The sequence below is a fragment of the Octodon degus genome, unplaced genomic scaffold (genome assembly GCF_000260255.1).
Source record: "Octodon degus isolate 3935 unplaced genomic scaffold, OctDeg1.0 scaffold00015, whole genome shotgun sequence".
NCBI classification, from domain to species: Eukaryota; Metazoa; Chordata; class Mammalia; order Rodentia; family Octodontidae; genus Octodon; species Octodon degus.
The window spans coordinates 21,704,663-21,727,992 of NW_004524591.1; the positions used below are offsets into that span (position 1 = coordinate 21,704,663).

General features: G+C 39.0%; 1 protein-coding gene across 1 annotated transcript in view; it reads right to left on the bottom strand.

The window, feature by feature from the left end:
* The window catches only part of Pde1c (phosphodiesterase 1C), a 360,829-nt gene that overhangs the window by 2,147 nt on the left and 335,352 nt on the right, over positions 1-23,330 (bottom strand). Inside the window, exon 17 of the mRNA XM_004626577.2 lies at positions 20,531-20,599. Within this exon, the coding sequence (XP_004626634.1) occupies positions 20,531-20,599 (69 nt within the window). The remainder of the gene's footprint in view (positions 1-20,530; positions 20,600-23,330) is intronic.

Here is a 23,330-nt window from a genome sequence, read left to right on the forward strand (position 1 = left end):
TCGTATGATGTAATGATAATTTAACTGATTGAAAAACCAAGGTACACATAAAAACCTGTGTATGAATGCTTGTTAAAGTTTTACTCAGAAGTATCCAAAACTGGAAACAGCAGTTATGTTCTTCAGCAGATTAACAGATAAATATATTGTAGTACACCCATACAATGCAATTTCGTTCAATGATAAAAAGAAAATAAATTATCAAACCAAAGAGATGAACAACTCTTACACATATATTTTAAATGAGAGTAATCAGTATGAAAATATATATTACATAATATACGGTATAATATATGCCATATAATTCCATTACTACGATTATGGAATTAATATTCCATTAACTAATATTCCATTCATAAGAAGCTAGATACTGATTCATCGTTCCTTCATCTCCTCTCTGCTCTCAACCCATAATTCTTTCCTTCTCAGAAGTGTTTGGTAAGTGAGTAAAGATTAAACCAAATGCAGTAAGTTATCAGCAAAAGCAAAATAGATCTAATATTGCCCAGCCCTGAGCACTGCTGGCACCCCAGCTCGCACGGGAAGCCACTGTGCTCTCACAGAGCCAGTAAGGGAGGACACAAAGTGAGCAGAGAGCTCAAGACTAAGGACACACACACTAAATCACTGGGCCCACCCTTGTGAACAGCTCACCAGCAAATCTCTTCCTATAATAAGCAAGCCCGTGAACTTCACGATGAGGGAAATAACTAAATACAACTGAAAGTTACAATCCAAGGGGACAGATTAATTTCTAGCATATTCTTAAATTATTTTACTGTGGTATGAGTGTAAGAGGATACAGGCATTTATTAACACAAATAAAGGTTCGTGTAATATTCTAATAAAAAACAATGTAATCTAATGTAATGACTATAAAATATATGAGTATGTGTGTAGAAAAAAGTGGAAGAAGTAAAATTTAAATTATAACCATGGCTATTTTATTTATTAATTTATTTATTTTGGCAGAACAGGGGATTGAACTCAGACCCTTGCACTTGCCAGGGAAGCACTTATTCCACTGAGCCATCTCCCCGACCCCTCAACCATGACTATTTTATTTTGCTTTGGTTGATTGTACTAATTTTTCTATGATCAGCCTTTAGTGGGGTAACTCTTTAAGAAAGACATACATTACAAATGCTTCTTCTGTGGAATCCAAGCTTTTCTGTAGCAGCACACCTAATGTGAAATCAGTTAAGCTGACTTTGAGCCGGGCCTTTTAGAAAGCCCACAGCCTGCACATTCACATCCGTTCATAGACATCTTAGGCACTTTCTATGTGCTGCTGTTGCAATAATAAACAAAACAGGCAGAAATCCTTCTCTTCACAGGACTTCCCTTCTGGTGACACCCTCTGAAACTTCTAACTCACAGAAGAAAGACGTGTCCAAGTATAAATGATACTCTTACTATAAGCTGATTAATTACTACCAATTTTGCCTTTTGTGTTATCTTAACATAGCAGTGTCAGTAAATGGGCCTGTTGTGCCATAATATTCTTCTATAATAACAAAAGAACAGAATTATTTTTAAGATCTCTGAGTGCTTAATTCCAGGTCTTGGTGTAAGTAAGGGATTATGGTACCACATATCCCAAGAACAAATAGAAAAAAACCAGTCCTGCCACCCTGGAGAAAGGGGCAGAGACAGAGAGTGCTTTGGATCAAAAGCTAACAGTCGAAAGGTCTGGGCTAGCTGATTTGTGTCCCTTCACATCACAGTCCTGCTCTGTATTCATTCTATTTTCACGACTCAGCATGAACTCAGCCAAAGTATTATTGAATTTTCCACTTCTCAGCGTGAAGAAACATTTAACATTTGCTGGAATTCTGATTGTCAGAACAAAACTCTCCCTGCCAGTGGAGTCCCTGCACATGGAGCTGAACCTGCTGATCGAGATCGGCTCCCCACTGAGGTTGTGGAAATACTTCTGTGCCTGCGATGCCCCTCACTCAAATGGTGGGGGGTGCATAGTTCATGCAGCGCTGTTTTGTGTGCATCCACTGCCTTTCCCTTCTGCAGGCAACTGTGATATAACAACAAAACATACAAACAGCAACAGTCATGAGGGTGTCATCTTGAATTTAATGTGAACCTTCCTTTGGGGGTGATGAGATAGCCTCTTGAAAGCAATTTTATTCATCTTCTGACTATTTTGAAGATTTCACAATGGGTCTGACCCTCTTGTCTCCATAACTGGATACTTCTCATACCTGAACCTGCTAATCGTACAACCTTGCTCTCTTGATAGAGAACAAACAGGAAATAGAACACAACCAGATACCTGAGTATGAGCAAGTTGGACACTTCTTCCTCTTGGGAGCACATTCTGAACATCTACTCTCTGGACTAATTTACTGAGAGGACACAATCTAATTAGTAAATAACAATTTTGACAAAGGCACGTATCTTTGCACAAAGCCTGAATTTATAAAAGTCATTATCTCCATTACTTCTAAAAATGCTTAGGAATTCCAAACAAAAATTGATATATGACCATCTTTTGCTTTGCAATTTGACATGATGTTTGGTTTTTTTCCACTAGAACTACATCAAGTTTATTTATGTATTTATTTTTATTAGTTTTATTGAGAAATAGCAATGAGACAGTTTCAAAACCGTTTGAATAATTAATATAGTTTCAATAATTAATACATTGCATATTGTCATCTTCTTAGTGGTTATTCATAGTACAAGATGAAGACATGATATCCTGTTCAAATACTATTAGTACAAATCTTTCTTCTCATTGAATTAAGAGAAAGTAGCTGTATATCTATCTTAACTATTTTGTATATACAAATACAACATGGTCTTTCCTTTGTATCCCCTTTTTTTGTTTAGTTTTGTTAGAAATGAGTATTTCATTGCCATTTAAATATTGTAGGTGTGTGAACTCAGCAAAATAATCCAATATAGTACAGTAGTCCATAATAGTAGTGAGCTATCCATAGGACTAGCAATGTCAGAAGTTGTTGACTTGAGCCTTTCACAGCTCAGCATATTAATATGGCTTTACTTTATAAATATACCTCATTTTTATACTTTTCTGCTGGATGGTTAAGACAAAGATAAAGCAAGACCTATGTAACAAGAAATGTAACTTTTGTATCTGACAAGGTCAGTCAAAACCCCTCTGGATTTATCCTGTAGCCCTGTACCACACTTTGTAGATCCTTTGTCAGTGTCAGCCATAAGGATGAGTCACAGCCATTGCTTGACCAATTTGCTCTCTGTGAAAGCCTGAGAGAATGTTTTCTCTCCATGTGACTCTCTTATGCACACTCTACATCATGGATCACATTGCTCTGTGGCCCCATAATCTCCTTGATCAGAAAATTTGGGACACAACTAAGTTACATGGTGTTACAGTATAGGTTCTCCCATGTCCTGAGTCTTCACTGACCTTGAAAGGCTAGGGCCAAAATGTTGACTGTCCTTGCAGCCCTTCTTTTTCTCTAATTTTTGATCTGTAAACTTAGGTTGTTAACCCTCCAGAAGAGAAGCTAATTATTACCCTACAACATACGCAATTGGGTTTAACCTCACTATCTGTCTAAATATCAAACACGATGTTTGTTTTTTATAAAAGCAAAGGTACTTTTAGGAGGTTTGTCTTAGTTACTGTTCTCTCATTGCTGGGACAAATACCCGACACTCAAAATGAAGGAAGGGAAGGTTTATTTAGCTCACAGTTACTGGAGGTTTCAGCCCATACTCAGCTGGCTCCAAGGCAGGGCAGCACATGGCAGAGGGCAACCTTTCATGGGCAGCAAAGAGCAAGAGCACAAGGGAGGGGTAGCAGCAGCTCAAGCAGCTAGCTTCTCTTCCCTCCTATTGTAATACAAATTACCTGCCCCAGGGCAGGTGCAGCATCCACACCCACAGTAACCAATCACAAAATCCAGAAGCCACCCCAAGACTGCATGAGGTTTGGGGGGACACCTATACACAAATCATAACAAGGTTTAACCTTCATTTGTTTAGTTCTCATCTTTTTAAATAAACGCCACAATTCCTAAGATATCTTTGATTTTTTTCTCCTCTTTCACTGCCACCACCAATCCATCTATCTTTTGCTATCTATTGGTCTTGCTCTCTCTCTCAAGTTTTTCTCTCAATGATTTTGCTTGGTGGTCTCCTCCGTGCTCCATGGGAAGGGATTGAGCATGATTTTTCCTCCTTAGAAAATGAATTCAGATTTATACACACATTTAAATTAATACAGCTGTTAGCTGAATTCACACATGGCAACAAAAACATGTAGGGATTTTGAAAGTTCTTTTTTTGTGGTTATTTTATTTATTCCAGTCAACTGTTACTTCAATACTGCTGTGAATATAATAGGTGTGACTGAGCAAGGAAGAATTTGCTCAGCCAAATTTAACTGAGTGAAAGTTAAATTAAGATCTTCATGGGAGGATTTATCAGTGATTTAAGTAATGCTCACATATATCAGAAATCCTTGAGTACAGCCTAAAATATATAGTTTTGCTTACTTTTATTGGCCAAAGGAGGACCCTCCATTTTTATCAGGAGCATCTTACAGACTGTGCAATGGAATATGCTTTCATAAAAACTGGATTAATTCATTATCAGTAAAAAATATATATATATCACACGGTATTAATTTAGTGCACCCTAAGTTTTGCACTGAAACAAGCCAGAGAGAATGATCATTAATATTCATGCAAACTTGGATGCATCCAATCATCCTGAGTGAGGCTTGATCTTCCATCCAATTGGTCTTGTTCTTTCTGTCGCTGTGACCACATGGAGTCTAACACACTTGCAGGGCAGCATCTTCACGTGCAGAAGCTCTGTGGAAGAGCAGCTCATCAAACAGCAACAACTCAGACCACACTTAGCTTTGGCACCAGTTCTAATCTCTGCAGCTTCTTTTGTAAACAAAGGAAGCAATAGAAATCTATTTTATTTTCTTCCAAAGATAATGCATGACTTGGAAGAAAACATTTCTACCTATTTATCTACATTTACACACACAGAAAAAGAAATACATGAAACCAACCAGATTAAACTCATCATTTATTGCCACTGAAGTATTATTTTACATAAAGAAAAAAATTGTGCTTCTGTACAATGCCATGTCTAAAATGAGCAACTACTTATGGGGTCTGCCTGAAATCTCAGAGAAAGTCCTTATAAAAGTGTGCAAAAATCCTCCAGGAGTTTCGAGCGTCATGGGATTGAAACATTAACATTAGCTGCATTAAGAAAGAAACAGTAAAAGAACAAAGCCTATGACTTATATTTTAAGAAATGTTCTGGTAAAATACTAGTAATACCTTTTATGTTTGTGAGGTATGTCTGAAATATATGGTGAATATTTCAATTTTTAAAAAATCATTACAGTAAAAGATATACCATTAATCTCCTTCAAATACTCCTCTCACTTTGAACATATTTATATACTGTCATCCTTGCCCCTTTGGAAGCAGTTCTGGGTGTCCTCTTTCTGAGCATGTTTATGAAGTGTATCCCACTCTAGAGTGAGTGCTGCTACCGAGTGCCATCCCAGGAAAAGACAGCTCATTACCTTAGTTACTGGATCTGGCACAGTGCAACCTCTGTCTTTGGCCCAAGGTCAAAATGACCATGAAATACCAATGGTTTCAATATATTGAGGACGCTGGGCAGTCATAACAGTGCTGTGAAAGGATATACAGAGGACTTCCAGCATTGTTTTAAAAAGTGGCAAGAACGATAGGATATGTGTATTCAAATTAATGGCAATATTTTGAGGGACATTAATGGTAAAGTTATTTTATAGTAATAACTCCTTAAAAATTAAAACATTCACACTATTTTTCATTTACACATCATGCTAACTGGGTATGGGAACGAAGTTAACAAGTCAAAACAAATTTCCTTTAATCCTCTCTCACATAGACAAACACTATTATTCTTTCCTTCCTGGGTGAGGAGACTGAGGCTTGAGGCCTGAAGTCACTCACGAAAGTCTGCATCGCTAAGAGAAAGGAAGTATATATTTTTCCATAATTTTATTGAGAAATAAATAGCAATGAGACAGTTTCAAATCAAATTGGTAGGACAGTTCCAATAATTAACATATTGCATACTGTCTTCCTAGTGGTTATTTGCTGTACAAGATACAGACATGCTATCCTATTTACAAACACTATTAGAACAAATCCCTCTATTCATTGAATTAAGAGAATGCAGCTATATATCCATCCTAACCACTTTGAATACACAGATACAAAATGGTCATTCATCTGTACCCCCTTGTTTTGTTTAGTTCCCTCCTTTAAATATTATAGGTGTGTGAACTCAGCAAAATATTCCAAAATAGTCCAGTAGTCCATAATAATAGTGGGTCTTCCGCTTCACTGGCAATGTCAGAAGTTGTTGACCTAAGTCCCCTATAGCTCAATATGACAACATGGCTTTATTTCTTATACTTTGTTTTTATACTTTTCTGCTGGATGGTTAAGACCAAGATAAAGCAAGACCTATGTAACAAGAATTGTAGCTTTTGGATCTGATAAGGTCAGTCAAATCCCCTCAGGATTTATCCTGAGACCCTGTACCTCAGATTGTAGATCCTTTATCAGTGTCAGCCATGTGGATGAGTTACAGCCATTGCTTGGCCAATTTGCTCTCTGAGAAAGCCTGAGAGAATATTTTCTCTCCATGTGACTCTCCTTAGGCACACTCTACATCATTGATCACTTTCCTCTTTGGCCCCATAATCTCCTTGATCAGAAAATTTGGGACACAACTGAGTTACATGATGTTACAGTACAGGTTCTCATATGTCCTGAGTCTTAGTTGACCTTGGAAGGCTAGGGCCAAAACGTTGGCTGTCCTTGCGACCTTCCTTTTTCTCTAATTTTTGGTCTGCAAATTTAGGTTGTTAACGCTCCAGAAGAAAAGCTTATTGTTATTACCATACAACCTAGGCTGTTGAGCTTAACCTCACTATCTGTCTGAATATCAAACATCTTAGGCATAACATGGAACAGGTATTTTTCATCAAGTATTGATACGTTAAACTTTAACTCCCTACAGAATATGATGAAAAAAATTAAAAAATTAAAATATATTAAAAAAATAGGAATAAAGAATTATATATGTTTACACATAAGTCCAGAAATCTAACCATATACAACATTGTAGCAGGACTGTCCTACAACACTCCTTTTCCTATCTCCTGCCTTCATTCACCACCCCCTTCCTTTGGAGTGTAGACTCTGGACCCATATCCAAGTGGTTGGACTTCAGATATTTACCTCCCATATTTAACATGATTTTGGCTCAAAATTCAGTATAAGTACCATAGCAGGCTAAAGAGTCAAGTTCAAACTGCACTTCATTTATACTAACACTATGAGTAAATACCTGTATTATGTGCTGAATTCTTGGAGGTTTTGGATAAAAAGCTTATTAAGGGCTAGAGAGATAGCTTGGTGGTATAAGTGTCTGTCTGGCAAGCACAAAGTCCTGAGTTTGATCCTCAGTACCACATGCCATACCATCCCTGGAACCATAGGTGTGCCAAGCTGACCCTGTAATTCCAGTGCTGTGGAGGGTAAGACAGGAGGATCACTATGAGTCTGAACTGCATAGAGAGACCCTGCATCAATAAAAGCTAAGAAATTCATTAAATAGCTGTTTTCATATCTCCTCTCACCTATGTGGCTTGGAAGGTTAACAGGTATTACAAAAAGGGAGTCTACTAGAAACAGCAATCAAGCTGGGCAAGCTCTAGCACCTTAGCTGAGACAAGGATGTAGTGGTTCTCCATCCTGTGTGCAGATAAGAGCCACGAGGAGGGCTTTAAAAACTGCTGGTGCCTGAGTGTAGCTCAGATCACTCAGCGCAGAACTGAGCCTCTGGAGATTTACAACTGAACTGTGCTGGAGTCTGAGAATTATTGTCTTAATCTCTCCCATCTGTATCCCTCATCTGATTTGTAACCCCTCATTATCCTTGGAAGGTGGCATAATTCAGATCTGGCTCAGTCCCCATGTGACTTGGACACTAGGCTTCAGTTCCCCATATTTAAAAATGAAGTTGACACCACATGCTTCAGAGCGCCGTGGTGAGGCTGCAACAGCAGCAGCACAGTCCCTGCGGGAGCTCACTTGGGGTCAGTCCCTACCTCTGTCTTGAATTGAAGACCTTACGTTTCTGGATTATCAGGAAGATTTGTAATTGTCAAGGAACATTCAGTAACAGAACCTTTCCCAACTTGGGAATTCATTTCTGTCCCCAAGACACAAAGCCATTATCATGAAGCCATGCTGCTAGCAGTCCTTTCTTTTTGCAGAAATACAATTTAGCAACATGAACCCAACCAGAAAATTACTCTTAACCATACACATTAGATGTTGTGTTGTCTAAGATGATAATCTAGTCTTGAACTACTCATTTAGTATCTTATATTAAAAATTTGGCTGATTAAACCCATTGTCTCCATTTTAAAAGACTGCCTCTCCAAAGACTTAAGGTCATAAAAGTAAGAAGGCTCAATTATAGATGGCTTCTTCTTTTTTTTTTTTTTTTCACCTCACAGAATCTTTGTTCTTTGTTCCTGTCCTCTGTCAGTCCCCGAAGCTATCCCACAGGAGCTAAGTTGATCCAGTTTGAAGCAAACATCTACCTGTCTGGTACGGAAAGATCACAAACCAGCATTCCCAGGCCCCCAGTGCAATGTCTGTCCAGGGGGCAGATAAGCCATGTGGTTTTTCTCCTCTCCATCCAACCCGACGCTGTCTGCTTCTAAAGACAGAGGCACTGTCAGATCACATGGGGAGCTTTAAAAAGAACAAATGCCCAAGCTCCATGCGTGAGGCTCTGAAGTCAGCATTCTAGGATGGAATACAAATGGCAGTACATTCGCAAAGCCCAGTGATCTGAACATGCAGCCAAAGTTAAAACCACTAAATGGCCTGAGTCTGTCCAGCCACAGTAGAGTCAGGCACCCAATAATGATGTTTTGGCCAATGACAGACCAGATGTAACATGGTTCATGCTACATAGTCAAGGGGTGCAGCAGGCTGTACTACCAAGGTTTGTGAAAGTGCACTGGATGATGATTGTTCTATAATTCTTGGGATCAACTAATGCCACATTCCTCAGGATGTGGCTCCACTGTGTGGTGAAATATGACTGTATTTGGGGCTCAAGAGAAGTTTGATGCTGTTGATTGAGTCTGTTCAGAATAGGGAGACTTTCTTGTCCTTGTTTACTGCTACTCACCAATCCCTGGCTCTGTGTTAAAATCTGTGACCCAAGAAAAAAGTCATGAAAGTCTCCTTTTGGCAGAGTATTATAAGAGGAGTATAGGGCGGGGGCTACATAGAATGGGACTAAGCTGTATAGCATTGAGATCCTAAGAAAATAATTCATCTCTTCTGGCACTTGGGATTTTGTTCCCTTTCTTCCTTTTCTGAAAATATGAGCCGCAGTAACTTGCATATCTTCTATGAGGATTACAAGAAAATATAAGTAAGAAAATGTTCATGAGGATCTTTGCAGTGTGCAGTATGGGGCAGCCATTTCCTGTATGGTAGCTATTGTCCATGGCACAGGAAAATGAAAGGCCATCCCTGGAGCCATAGGACAGTGTCCCTGTCTGATGTTTTCTCTTATGACAGTAGAGAAAGGTCTTCTAATTACTCAGGAGATTAGATTTCACATGAAAGATCTCACTACACAATGAAAAGATTAACAATTTTATTTGTATTTGTCAGAGAACACATCACTTTGACTCACAATAGACCAACTATACAAAATGTACATTTGTGGAAAAATATATACATATATATTTTTCCATTCTGCTACCCAAGGGAGCCACTTTGCTGAAATTGAGCGCCATTGTAAGAAAAGCAAAAATATCTAACCCACATTTGGAACTATTTAAGCAATATAAAAATAGGGGTCCTTTCAGTGATTTTGAGCGAGGCCTGTCCATGAATGTTTTACAGTGGGCCTGGAAATCCCCTGGGACTGTGGCTTAGACAACCAACCAACCAGCTTGGAGAAGCACCAGTCATTGAATTCTAATCTTCAGGTAACTAGCAAATTGCAGGGAAATTAGAAAAATGACAAGGGCACTTCTGATTTTTTAGATCCTTTTCATTCATTATGCTTAAGCATAATAATTCATTGAATTTTTTATCAGAAGCCACTTCACAGCACATTTACTTGGTCTTTTTAATAGTTCTTTGGCTTTATCCTACATACAATTTAGTCCTTCAAATCAGCATCCTGAGGACAGTGACAGAATGCATGTATACTTCATCTCCAGAACTCAGTCATAATACCGATCACAGTGGGTGCTGAGAAATATTTAAAAGAGTGAATAAACTACTTTCCACCACATTTAGTAACTGTCACAAATTTTCCACTTACAGAGCCAGTAACTTCCTCATAACACACGCCACCATGGATAGTTGTGACAGTGTACGGAAGTGAACAGTTTTCCTTTGCTTCTGCAAAGTCTGATGTCCAGATTTTCTGCCCACATGTGCTTACAAAGAATGCCAGTCAGTCCCTCTCTCAATTCTTTGCTTTGCACAGATGCTAAGTCTCGGCTCATTTCTCCAGGTCTCACTATGATGTGGAGAGGCACGGAGGCGTGATTTTCAAACCCTCCTCTCCTGAAAAAGCTAGTGAAAGGACAGAAGCAGTTACAAAAAGCTGGAAAATCAACTCATTCAAAATAATGGCCACCCTATCAAATATCCTGTGATTAAAAAAAAAAAGATTTTGATTTTTCTCCTAAATATCTGTCCTTTGTTCTCCTTTAAGGAGTTGATCATGTTTGTGTTTGTTTTTCCTGAAAAAGGGTCTTGCTATATACAGGTCAGGCTGGCCCTGAACTCACTATGTATCCCAGGTTGGCCTCGAACGCATGGTGAGCCTCCTGCTTCAGCCCCTTAAGCGCTAGGATTACATGTATGCACCACCATGCCTGCTATGAGTTGGTCATTTTTAACTCCATTATTTGCTTCTATTTTGTTTGCTCCAATACTTAAGAGTATATGATTTATGCTGCTTCAAGGGCTTGGAGATTATGCAAACTAAGTCTTTTGCTTGATTTTTCTCCTAAATATCTGTCCTTTTTTCACAGGAACAGAGACCAACTTCAGAATAAGCCTGTAGCTATGAATTTCTTCAGGGTTAAAAAGCTCTCAGGTGCTAAATCAAGGGATTAAAAAACAGGCTTTGATTCAATCCACAATAAGTGACAACTGTCATCCTTCATAAGGAGCTCAAGGTGAGAGACAGCGGCAAAGAACACTCATTCAAGTCCCCCATGACACCCGTGAGGTCCCTTCACACTCAGCTTTGCTTGGAATAAGTATATGGGGAGCTCATCGAATTCTTGGGCAGAGTGCAAGTATAGAAAAGGTAGTCACAAGTGTGGACTCACTAGCATCAGACTTTACTTACCAGCAATGAATTTCACAGAGAAGAGCACACGCTTGCCACCTGCCACATCCTAACTAAGGAAAGCCATTTATCTATTTGTGCCTCATTTTCTGATCTGGAAAATGATAGTGTCTTCCTTACATAGTAGTGAGGATGTACTACATATTAGGAACCTCGCATCGTTCCTGAAGTTGGAGGTATGAAGACGTACTTATTAAAAAATCAGCATTAGAGAGATCAGGAAGTCACTCTTTTTCAAGTTAAGTACCCATAACTTACAATACATGTTATTTTTGCTTTGGTAAAAGAAATATAGCATTCTAAAATGTTGTCAGTCCTCAGAGATGGTCAGGTCTCTTCCGAAGAAGCTTCCGGATGGATGTGCTATCCGTAGTCCCCTGAAATAGGACACACAACAATGTCATTGTAAGCCAGCTGGCATCTCACATGCAAACTCTTTCTACAGCAGGCAGTGGAGCTGGAAGCAGAGCTGCATCTACTGCCAAGACTACAGTGCACCGGCAGCTGCGTGCAGGGAGAAGCAACTGGCTGTATTTGCATCCGTGAAGCGCTGTGTACTGTACCTTCTTCTTGCCAAGTGAGGTGCCCTGGAGTCTGCACAGAGGTGAGTAACTGACTAGTCTGGATCACTAGCGATCAGGAGTTAGTGATAGTGAAGCTCTGCGCAACTTCTCCTGCAAGAGCCACCACCACCCGGCTCTCCTCACGGATGGCCACTGTGGAGCTGAGGTGGATTCACACAGCCCGTAGGGCAACAGATAAAGTTGGCACTAGAAAAAAATAGCTGCAGGTGCTATCACTTTCCCACAGGAGAGTCACTTTACTGTAGCCTTGAGCGGAGCCCGGGTGATGGCTCGGGGCACCTTCCAGCACTGGTGTTCCAAGATGATCCTTGAGGTAATTTCAGAACCCACACAAGAAAGTTCTCAATAAACAATCTTTGGTGGCTTCTGGATTTAGACAAGCTCAACTTGCAGAGCTTTCTTCGTGCCTGACACCCGTCTCGCACAAAAGGTTAGAGACGGACTACATGAAATCATCCATGTGAATGACATCAAACAAAAGTGGCAAAATTGCTAGAGACTTTTCACTTAAAATTATTTAAAATACTTTATGCATGCAGGGAAGAATAAATAATGACATAACAAATAATTCTTCATAGGGTTTAATAAGAGCTGAATGTTTTTGCTCAGAAATATTTTTGAAGGATTAAATATGTAGGATTCATTATTTCGTTTTCTGCCACCATGATCCATCTTTTTTGCCCAAAAAATCTTAGTACTTTTTATTCCTTCAGGGATATGCATGAGATGATTATATTTTTGCCAACAAAGTACCTATTTCTGCATGTTTTATTACAGATAACATAAATTATGCTACATATTATATACCTCATGGCATTTTCTTTACTTGCTTAACATATATTAAACACAGAAACTAGAACAGAAACTAGAAAACCATCAATCAGAGTAAAACTAAATATCTTGTCACACATTTGCAAAAGGAATTTTGTACAAACAACTAGCTTTATATTGTGCATGGGATTTCTTTCATAAACCAATATTTTATGAAAAGTATGCCTCTTTAAAGCAGAATAGAGCTATAGTTTGTTTATCTTACCTAATTAGATCACTACTTTATGCTAAATGCAAATTTAAAATTATTTCTATTTATTGTATACTTTGGACTTATTTTTACTATCCAATGTTATTTTCCGTTTGCCCTTCATTTTCTTTGCTGCCTTGTTATCATTTCTGTCTTCTATTAAGTTGATACGTATTCTTTGTTGCCAATTTGTTGACTTAGATGCCTGTTTTATTCAACTTAAGATGCTTATTCTAGTCAGTTTATCACTAAAACAATACTAGGACTGGGTGACTCTAAAATAAAAGAGACCTATTTCTCATAGTGCTGTGTCTAAGGTCAGGTACCAGCATGGCTGGGCTCTGGTGAGGGCCCTCTTCAGTTTAGAGACCGTCAGCTTGTCGATGTATCCTCCTACGATGGGAAGAGGGCCAGCACATTCTCCGGGGCTGCTTTCTAAGGGCACTAATCCCATTCATGAAGATTCCATCCTTAAGACCTAATCATGCAACATGATTATACTGGGGATTACATTTTGATGGATCAATGGGGAAGCCACAAGAAGTTTGTAACAATGCTATAGAATATGTTCTTAGTAGTTTACTGATGATTCTTTGTGTGAACAAGTTACAAAATCACAAAACTCACAAAAATGAATCTCAGTATTCCTCAACTCCTTATTGTACTATGCCTTCTTCCACATACAGATGTTGTTGCTATTTTAATGCAAAGTTTGGTAATATTTCTACGGCCACTAATTCTTCAGATTTATCTACATGTCCTATTTACTGATGTGCTCATTATTAAGCCTTGTATCTCCCTCTTTGCTTTGAATTACTTTTCTTCTTTTTGAAGTATATCCCTGAACACTTCTTTTTAAAAATTAAGGTTTATGACTGGCAAATCATACAGCTAAAACGTTTTTACTTTGCCTTCACTTATAACCGTGAATGGGATTCACGCCCTTATATGTATTCTTCACAGGTACTAACGTTCCTAGATACAAACAAATCACGGAGGCAGCTCACATGTGTGCCAGGCGTTGTCACAGTTGTGCTGCTATGTGCTTACTTTACAGTTAAACTGTGTGCAGTACTACAGGACAGTCGAGGAGTTACTGCATGCATGTCTGTCTTTTACACTTCATACTGTATATTTGTGTCAATGGTTTATAAGACTCACTTTGTCAGACATAGGAATAACTTCCCCTTCTGGTCCCTCCCCCGAACAGAGCTCCTTCTGTTCAACACACAGTTCAATATACAATACGTACATTGTTTTATTTTCCATAGCCCAGAGAAGATATATCTTTTTATCACCTCTGCTATCAATGCAAATTTTTCTGTCAGCTAATTACCAGTTGATTACTTGCAACTTCTCTGACCATACCCTGTTTTTCGCAATATTTAAGATTTATTCACTCTTGGTAGAAATTTCAGAAATCTCCCAATCTCCTACAAGTTTTTGATGCATGTATGGATTTTTATTTAGGTAGGGAATTTAAAGTGCATTCTTCCATCTAAAATATCAATTTTCCTTCCCTTCTGGAAAAATAACAGCTAGTTATTGAAATCTTGCTTTCCCATTAATTTCTCCTTATCCTACTAGAATTCCTGAGAGATACAGTCATTTATTTTCCATGAGTGTTCACAATTTGAGATTTTTAAATTTCTTTTTCACAATTTGAGTTTTAATTCATAGACCACAAAACTGATCTTTCTGTAGAGTGGATGGTTTTTAGTATATTCACAAAGTTGTACAGTCATTTAATTCCAGAACATTTAATTATCTGTGAAAGAAATCCCATGACTCTGAGAACCTCTGCACCCTAGTTCACGTTCCCTGGCCTTTGATAATCATTAATCAACTTTCTGTCTATGAATTAGCTATTCTATATTTGTATACAATTACCTATTTTAAAGGGCTGGCCAGATAGCTCAGCTGACTAAAGTGCCTGCTCAGGCAGATCACAGCGGCTCAATCCCCAGGGTGCTGTGCCAGCCCTGCTCCAGGGTGTGCCGAGACAGTGATTGAGACTAGGCATGGTGGCACGTGCCTAAAATCCCAGCCCTTAGGAGGCTAAAAACAGGAGAATCACTACAAGTCTAGTCTATGCAGTGAGACCCTGTACTAAATACATAAAATTTTTTAAAATTGGGCTATTTTATACAAATGGAATCATTCAGCACACGGCAATTTTATCTGTTTTTTTGTGCTGATTACAATATTTTCAAAGTTTGCTCATGTAGTCGAATGACTAGTACTTCACTCATTTAGGGTAGATACAAGGTTTTATTTATATATTCATCCACCGATGAGAATTTAGTTCATTTACACATTTGAGCTATTATCAATAATGCTCCTATGGACACTTGTGAAGTTTTTGTGTACAGAACCTTTTGTGTATACTTGTGAAGTCTTGTTGTACACTTGTGAAGTTTTGTTTACAGTTCTCTTAGGTACACACCTGTGAATAAAGCTGCTAGTTCATTTGATCGTTCTATATGTAACTTTCTAAGGAGCTGCCAAATTGTTCCAAATTGGTTACACCATTCTATATTACCACTTAGCAATGTGCAATGTTACTAATTTCTCCAGAACTTTAACAACACTTGTTATTTTTATTTATTTATTTATCTGTATTTAGTGCCAGGTCTACAGGGTCTACAGGGTTTCACTACACAGATAGGACTTGTATTCTCCTGTTTTCAGCTTCCCAAATGCTGGGATTACAGGGGTGCACCACCATGCCCAGTCTCAATCAACATCTCAGCGCACCCTCTGGGGCAGGGCTGGCATGGCAGGCAGGCAGGCCGGGGATCGAACCTCCAAGTCCTGCATCTGCCTAAGCAGGTGCTTTAATCTGCTGAGCTATCTGGTCAGCCCTTAACAACACTTGTCATTATTCATCTTTTTATTCTAGTTATCCTGGTTAATTTAAAGTAGGATCTCATTTTTACTTTTGATTTGCATTTCCTTGACATCATTCTAGGCATCTTTTTACATGTTTATTGGCCGTTTGCAAATCCTCTTCAGAGAAATATGTATTTTAGTCCTTTCCTCACCTTTGAGTTGGTTTGTTGTTGGTTAAGATATTAACCCTTAATCAGATATATCTTTGGTAATATTTGTTCCAATTCTGTGGGTTTCTTCTCCCCTTTGTTGGTAGTGTCTTTTGATACACAAAAGTTTTTAGTTCTGATGATGTGCAATTTGTCTTTTATTTGTTGCATGTGAAATTGTGGTGGTGTGCTTCCCCTGTGTCTCACCATCTACCCCCACCCTTAGCCTATCTTAAATTTGGTAGTTATTTCTACCTGGTATCTTAAACTTCCACATCAGAGCTAAGACTTCAAATGACACTTTTGAATAATGCCCCACAGTCAACTTGAGGGTACTGAAGATCTGCTAGCACAATTATATCAATGTCCTGCCAGCTCTCTAGGTTAACAGCTTCCTCCATACTAGGCTGTAGCCCATGCGACTCATCAGCAGCCTACTGCATGCCATGCCCTTAGACCACGCTCTTGAGCACTTAAGTTTCTTTTGCTCCTTCCAACATTCCTACTCAGGAAGTAGTACATCCCCTGACTTCAGTGCTGTGGGGCTCATCACATTTTGTTTCTGATTCCCAGAGCTATTTGTCTCTAATATTGGGCACTGAGAATATTTAAACATTTTATTTCTCTGTCTTATTCATATTTATGTGGGCTTAAAGGGCAGGAATGTGTGTCAAAAAATGGACTTCCTGGACATCTTGACCAGGATTCACAGTAAATGTTTCCATATGTGAACCACTGGATTGATTAGCCTGCAGACCACTGGTTTGATTACAGTGGATCTGCTATATAAATAGCTCTGAAGAAAAAAATATCTAAATCTCCAATTAGGTCCATTCAACCGAATGTGTAATTACAGGGTTTTAAAAGCTGGTATTTATTGGTGGCAGTGAGGAATTGTCTCTTGTATAGCTGTGATACCAGGGAAAGCTTCTCAAGGTGGATTTGAGAGGAGGTGCCAGACAGGCCTGGGAAGGGGCTATTGAGGTCTTCAAGTGAACGGGAGTAAGGTGTGTGGCTCCTGAGGAAAGGAGGTAGAGAGCTGGCCCTGACGTAAGTGAGGTGGGAGGTAGTTACTATGCAAAGTACAGTTAGTATCGCCTGTGTTTGGAGAACTGCCCTTCACAGCATACAGGCACAAGGGGAATGGTCAGGACTTGGAGCCTAAGATGCCAGTTTGGTCCAGTTCAGACTGCCAAACTAAGGCTTCAGGCAAAGTTTTCAGGACTGATTCAGAAGCCCTGAGAGCAGGACAGGCCATGTGGGAAGCACACCAGCTCTGCATATTCTTGTAGATGACCAGGTTAGCCTCACAGCTCCCACCTGACCTAGGAAGGAGATGAGATTGCAAAGGGAAGGCGTCATTGCTGCAATAGAGCTGCCTGATATAAATTAGTTTATGTCTCAGTGCTCTAAAGTCCTAAGAGCATAACTACCTCATTAAGACATCATGACCAGTGGCTTGTAGACAATTTGGAGACCAAGGTCTATTCAATAGTAAAACCCAAGTCAGTACAGTTGAGGCAAATGTAAACTTTAGAATAAGTCCTTTTCTAAAAGTGATTCTTTTCTATGTAGTCATAAACCAACACACTCATGAGCCCAGCATTGTAAACACTAGAGTTTTCGATGTACATCTGTCTTTGTGGTAACACAGGGGTCAAAAAGACAAGACAGCCTCCTCTGCAGGGAAAGCCACCTACTAACACATGAAAGCATATTTATACAAATTGTTGCAATACAATATTAATTCCACCTAGAAGATTTGGAGAGGAGTGTGAAAAGAGGTTAACTGAGAGAAGCTGAGAGACATTAGTCACAGATGCATTCATAGAGGCAAGAAAATTCAGAGCAAAGAGCAAACACTGATGGAATCCAGTTATTGGACCTGGGTAAAGAAACTGTAAAAGCTGGTCATGGTGGCACATGTCTGTAATTCTAGCACTGCTAAAGTTGAAGAAGGAGGATCACAGCAAATTTGAGACCAGGCTGGACTACACAGTAAGTTCGAAGTCTCCACCATGAACTACGTAGTGAGATCCTGTCTCAAAAAACTAATAAATAAATAAAAATAAAAATAAACAAACAAACAAAAAAAAAACAAAACCTGCAGCAGAAATAAAGTTGAAAAGGTACATAGACATACATTATATTTTGTCAGTCTAAAATGCTGTTAATGAGGATATAGCTTAGTAGTATAAGCACCTACCTGGCAAGCTCAAGGTCCTAAATTCAATTACAAGTACAAAAACAACCAATTGTAAAGTGATATTCTGCTAATTGTAAAGTGATATTCAGAAGAGATAAAGTGCAAAGTATTATGCCTTTTAGAATGGATAAAATGTGTTAACTCCAAAGAAAAAAATCCGAAAGATGAATTAACATTAGAAAACATTTTTTAAAAAGACAAGAGTAAATCAAATAAGGATGTCATTTTCTTATCAAAATAGTAAAATATAAAAGCACTGTTCAGCATCAGTAAAGGGATAGTGAAATGGGAAAATCACCCAGGAAGTACAACTTAGTGACATTTCAATAGATTGTCTTAACAATAATGTGTCAAACCAAATGTGCATATATTCTTAAGGCAGCAATACTTCCTATGAGAATTAGACTTGATCCACACTTAAGAGACTCAGCAGGAGACTTAGATACAAGGATATAGCATTACTGATGATATGTAACTCAGTAGTGTCCCAAATTTTCTGATCAAGGAGATTATGGGGCCAAAGAGGAAAGTGATTGATGATGCAGAGTGTGCCTAAGGAGAGTCACATGGAGAGAAAACATTCTCTCAGGCTTTCACAGAGAGCACATTGGCCAAGCAATGGCCGTGACTCATCCACATGGCTGACACTGACAAAGGTTCTACAATCTGAGGTACAGGATCTCAGAATAAATCCTGAGGGGATTTCACTGACCTTATCAGACCCAAAAGCTACAACCCTTGTTGCATAGGTACTGCTTTATCTTGGTCTTAACCATCCAACAGAAAAGTATAAAAACAAAGTATAAGAAGTAAAGCCATGCTGTTATGTTGAGCTGTAGGGGACTCAGGTCAACTATTTCTGATATTGCCAGTCAAGCAGAAGACTCAATACTATTATGGATTACTGAACTCTTTTAGAATATTTTGCTGAGTTTACACACCTATAATATTCAAATAACGGAACTAAACAAAAAAAAGGGATACAGATGAATGTCCATTTTGTATCTGTGTATTCAAAATGGATAGAATAGATATATAGTTACATTCTCTTAATGAATAGAGGGATTCGTTCTAATAGTGTTTGTAAATAGGATATCTTGTCTGCATCTTGTACAGCAATTAACCACTAGGAAGAATGTATGCAATGTGTTAATTATTGAAACTGTTCTACCAATTTGGTTTGAAATGGTTTCATTGCTATTTGTTTTTCAATGAAATTATGGGAAAAAAACATTGCTGGTGATAATAAAAATATGAGCTGCACAAATGCCAAATTAAAAATGAACTTCTAAATAAGTTGTGGTGTCTCTAGGAAATACTGGTCTGTTGTTTAAATATTTGTTAATTTATGCAGATGGGAAAACATCTTCTAATATAAGGAAAAATTTCAAGAGGAAGAGAAGAAACTACATAAATTATCATTTGAATCTTGGAAAAATATTTAATAAAGACTGGAAGGTTAGATTATTGAGGTTATTGGCAACATTGTCTTCCTATAATTTTAACTATTTAAAAACACTTTTACAATGACTTTACACTTTTACAAGTTGACCTTTTATAACTTCTCCGATCCCCACACAGATTTTTTCCCAAGTTGTACTCTAATTAAGTCATAGTGAAGAATGCAACCTCATGCAGAAACACATGAATGACCAATAGCTACCCCGTGTCAAATGGTAACTACAGGTGATCACTGTGAATACTGAAACACTCCATGGTACTTGGTAGTTGGGGTCTAGGTCATGTGTAGTTCTAATTTCTCAAAAGAACAAAGCAGCCATGCCATTACCTTTAATATTGTATTAGACTTATGCTAAATTCATGAGCACTATTTCTAATTTGTATCAGAGGAGAGATGGGTGAGAAAAACAATGTTCTAAGAAAACAAAAAAATACTTGGGTTGCATAATTTTCATGTGACAAATCTAGAATCTGAACTCAGGTCTCCTGCCTTTTTCATCAAAGACTAAGTATCTTGCCCAGATGAATATCAAGGAAGAGAAAGATTCTGTTTTCACCAATGAATGAAAGAGGTTATGGACCCACTATGGAAATGTTATGATCGCTTTTGGGGAAAAGACACAACTGTGGATGACAGAGGTACCTCTGAAACCTTGGTTGACAAAGGGCTAGATTCACAGCTTATCAACTACTACGCTCAGCTGTTGAGAAACCTCTTTTCTAACATTTGTGGTCACTAAGGTAATGCACAAAGGTATTCACCTACCTGGCAAGGTAAGGCGACTGGTGGAGCTAGTGCTGGGAGCTGGAGAGCCATGAGAGCGCTTCTTGGTGCCTGTGTAGAGGAAGAACGTGAAAAGCAAAGTTAGGATTGAGGATATTCTTGGTCAATAGGTAAACATTCCCCTGAGATGCTATCAAATGACATAAAAGTTTGGGTGCAGAAATAACCTTTAGGTGAGGTTGCAGCACTGGCACCTGATATAGTCAGAAAAGCCCAGAGTCCAGCTCTTTACTCTTGTGTAATTCTGCTCAATTCTTCTGATTGGCAGGTTAGCATTTTAGGGATTAATACATTGGGACAGGATGTAGCTTGGCACCATCCGGAAAGTTCCCTAAATATGTGGTTGCCTGGGTGTCACCCCTAAGGATCTTGCTTGCAGTGTAATAGGATGCAGCCTGGCACATCTACTTTAAAAGCCCCCAGATGATTCTGAAGTATATTCAAGGAAGAGAGGTACAGTCGCTAAAAAAGGTGAAGTTCGGTTTTTAGAACAGAGGAATCAGGGGTTTGGTCCCTGCTTTGCTGCTGTGGACTTTTCTTGCTATTGGCCCTCAAGCCATTAACTGGATCTTGCTGAGGCTAAGCAGGTGTTCGTCTGAAAAATGAGGGAAAGAACAGTTACATCAAAGAGTTGTGGTGAGTATCAAAAGAGTCAAGGTGTGTTAGAGCATTCAGGAGGTGCGGGGGCCTGCACGAGCAGGAGGTTACTGAGGTCTCTATGTTTCCAATAGCTGGAAAGGAATTCTTAGTAAGAAGGAAATTAATGTTGCCCATACAGTTTAATGGGTCATGTGAGGATGAAAAGATAGCCTCCAGGGTGAAATTAATAAAAAGAGAGCAGAACAGAGGGACAAAGGAAATGCTGCCACATTGTCCTGCATAAGTGTATTTTACACATGCGTATGTATATAACTATGCTTGTACATGGGTTATGTATATACATACATAGTCCATGTACATTTATATATAAATACATAGACACACATGAATACATGCTTCATTCATTCATTCATTCATTCATCCATTCATTTATTTGGCCCACCAGGATAGGAAGGAAGGGAAGCATCCAACAACCTGGCAGAGATTCACAGTCAGAGCTGGCAGAACTACAGAGCATGCTTAAGGAGACACACACATTAATAGTATCTGTCACTACACCTTCAAGCACCCTAAACATTTAGTAAAGTTATTTTATAGCAGAAGCCTAATGTGAGTGGACTGAGTGCTGATGGAGAAAGCGCTGTGGCCACAGTCACTGGTGAAGGTCACTCAATGAATCACAGGTGGGTCAGCATCCCGGGAAGCAGGCACTCGGGGCTGGGGGTGACCCAGTGCATCCTGAGCTCTCCCTGCCCCAGAGTCCCTCTGAGAAGTGCCACAAATGCTGGGTGGCACTTGAGACTATTTTATTTTAATTTTGAGCATGGTACCAGCCTTGATCTTCCGTGTTATTGTTGGTGTTATTATTTCCATTGTTGGCATTAGCAGTGGTGTTAATAGGAGGAGTGAAATAGAAAACACAAAATCCAATCACCTCACACCTGCCAAAGGTGTTAATTTATGTGAGATAAGATACAGCTGCTAGCTATATGGCTGGCAGGATATCATTAGTATGTGTGCTTCCCACATCTCATGGCTTCCCTGGAGAACAGTTAAGGAAATCTTCAAGGGTCTAACCTGGCTAGAACTGGGCTTGAGATTCTTCAGGAATGATCTGTATAAGCTATGGATGCCACAATCCTCTTCCAGACACTGATATACAGATTCCATGGAAGGGAGGCAGAGGTTTGCATCTTAACAAGTTTCCCCAGGAACTTATTATTAATTGTTCTAATGTAATGGTTTGGACACTAAAAGATGAAATATTTACCAAGGGTGACATTGGTCAGGGATAGGACCACCTCATCTCGTAAGTCAGCAGGTACTGTTCAATACTATCTTTCAGAAATCTTGGTATACCACGAGTCAGCCCTGAGGAGGGCCCTCTAACCTTGTGGTCCAGAGTCCTTCCTGGTCCACCAGAAATGCTTCCTCTGGGTTTCACTTGGACCTGCTTCCGTGGTGGGAATGCCAATCCCTCGGTGTCATTCAAATATTTTATTTCTGTCACAGAGTACTTGGCACAAGATTTCTTGACAGCAGCAATATGACATTTGGGCTGCATAAATACTTGTGGTGAACATTGTTCTGTGCATTATAGGAGGTTTAGGAGAGTCTCTCACCTCTCTAAACTGCCCCAATCATGACAATCAAAAGTGTCCTCCAGGAAAAATTGTGCTGAGTTGCGAACCCCTGTTCTAGTATAGCCATGGGATTCAGATTTTTTATTCAGAGCCAGGATTCCCAATGTAGCCTTTTGGTCATCACTACCTCATATCAAGCAGTTACTGTGTCCTTAGCAGTCTATTAATTAGTCACAAGTAAATAAACCTTCATTGTCTTTTCTGATCTGAATGCTGACAATAAGACTACTCCCATTTTATGGCATTTAGAGTCAAAGGAACTTAAAGTAATTAGCTCAGAGTTACTGGTAATTTTTAAGCCAAGATGCTTCAAAGTCCAAACCACAGAAACTCTACTCATGGTCCTTGCTTCCTCTTAATCAATTCATGATCTGAGCTTCCTTTTCAAGTACAGTGTCTCAACTTGACCTAATGATAAGGAAAACATGGCACAACTTTTTAACAAAAAGGGAAAACAAGACACAGGGAGCCAGCACTTCTTGAGTAGCGACCTTAATATTTTGCAACTGCCTCAGGTGATCCTGACCCTTGGGGAATGT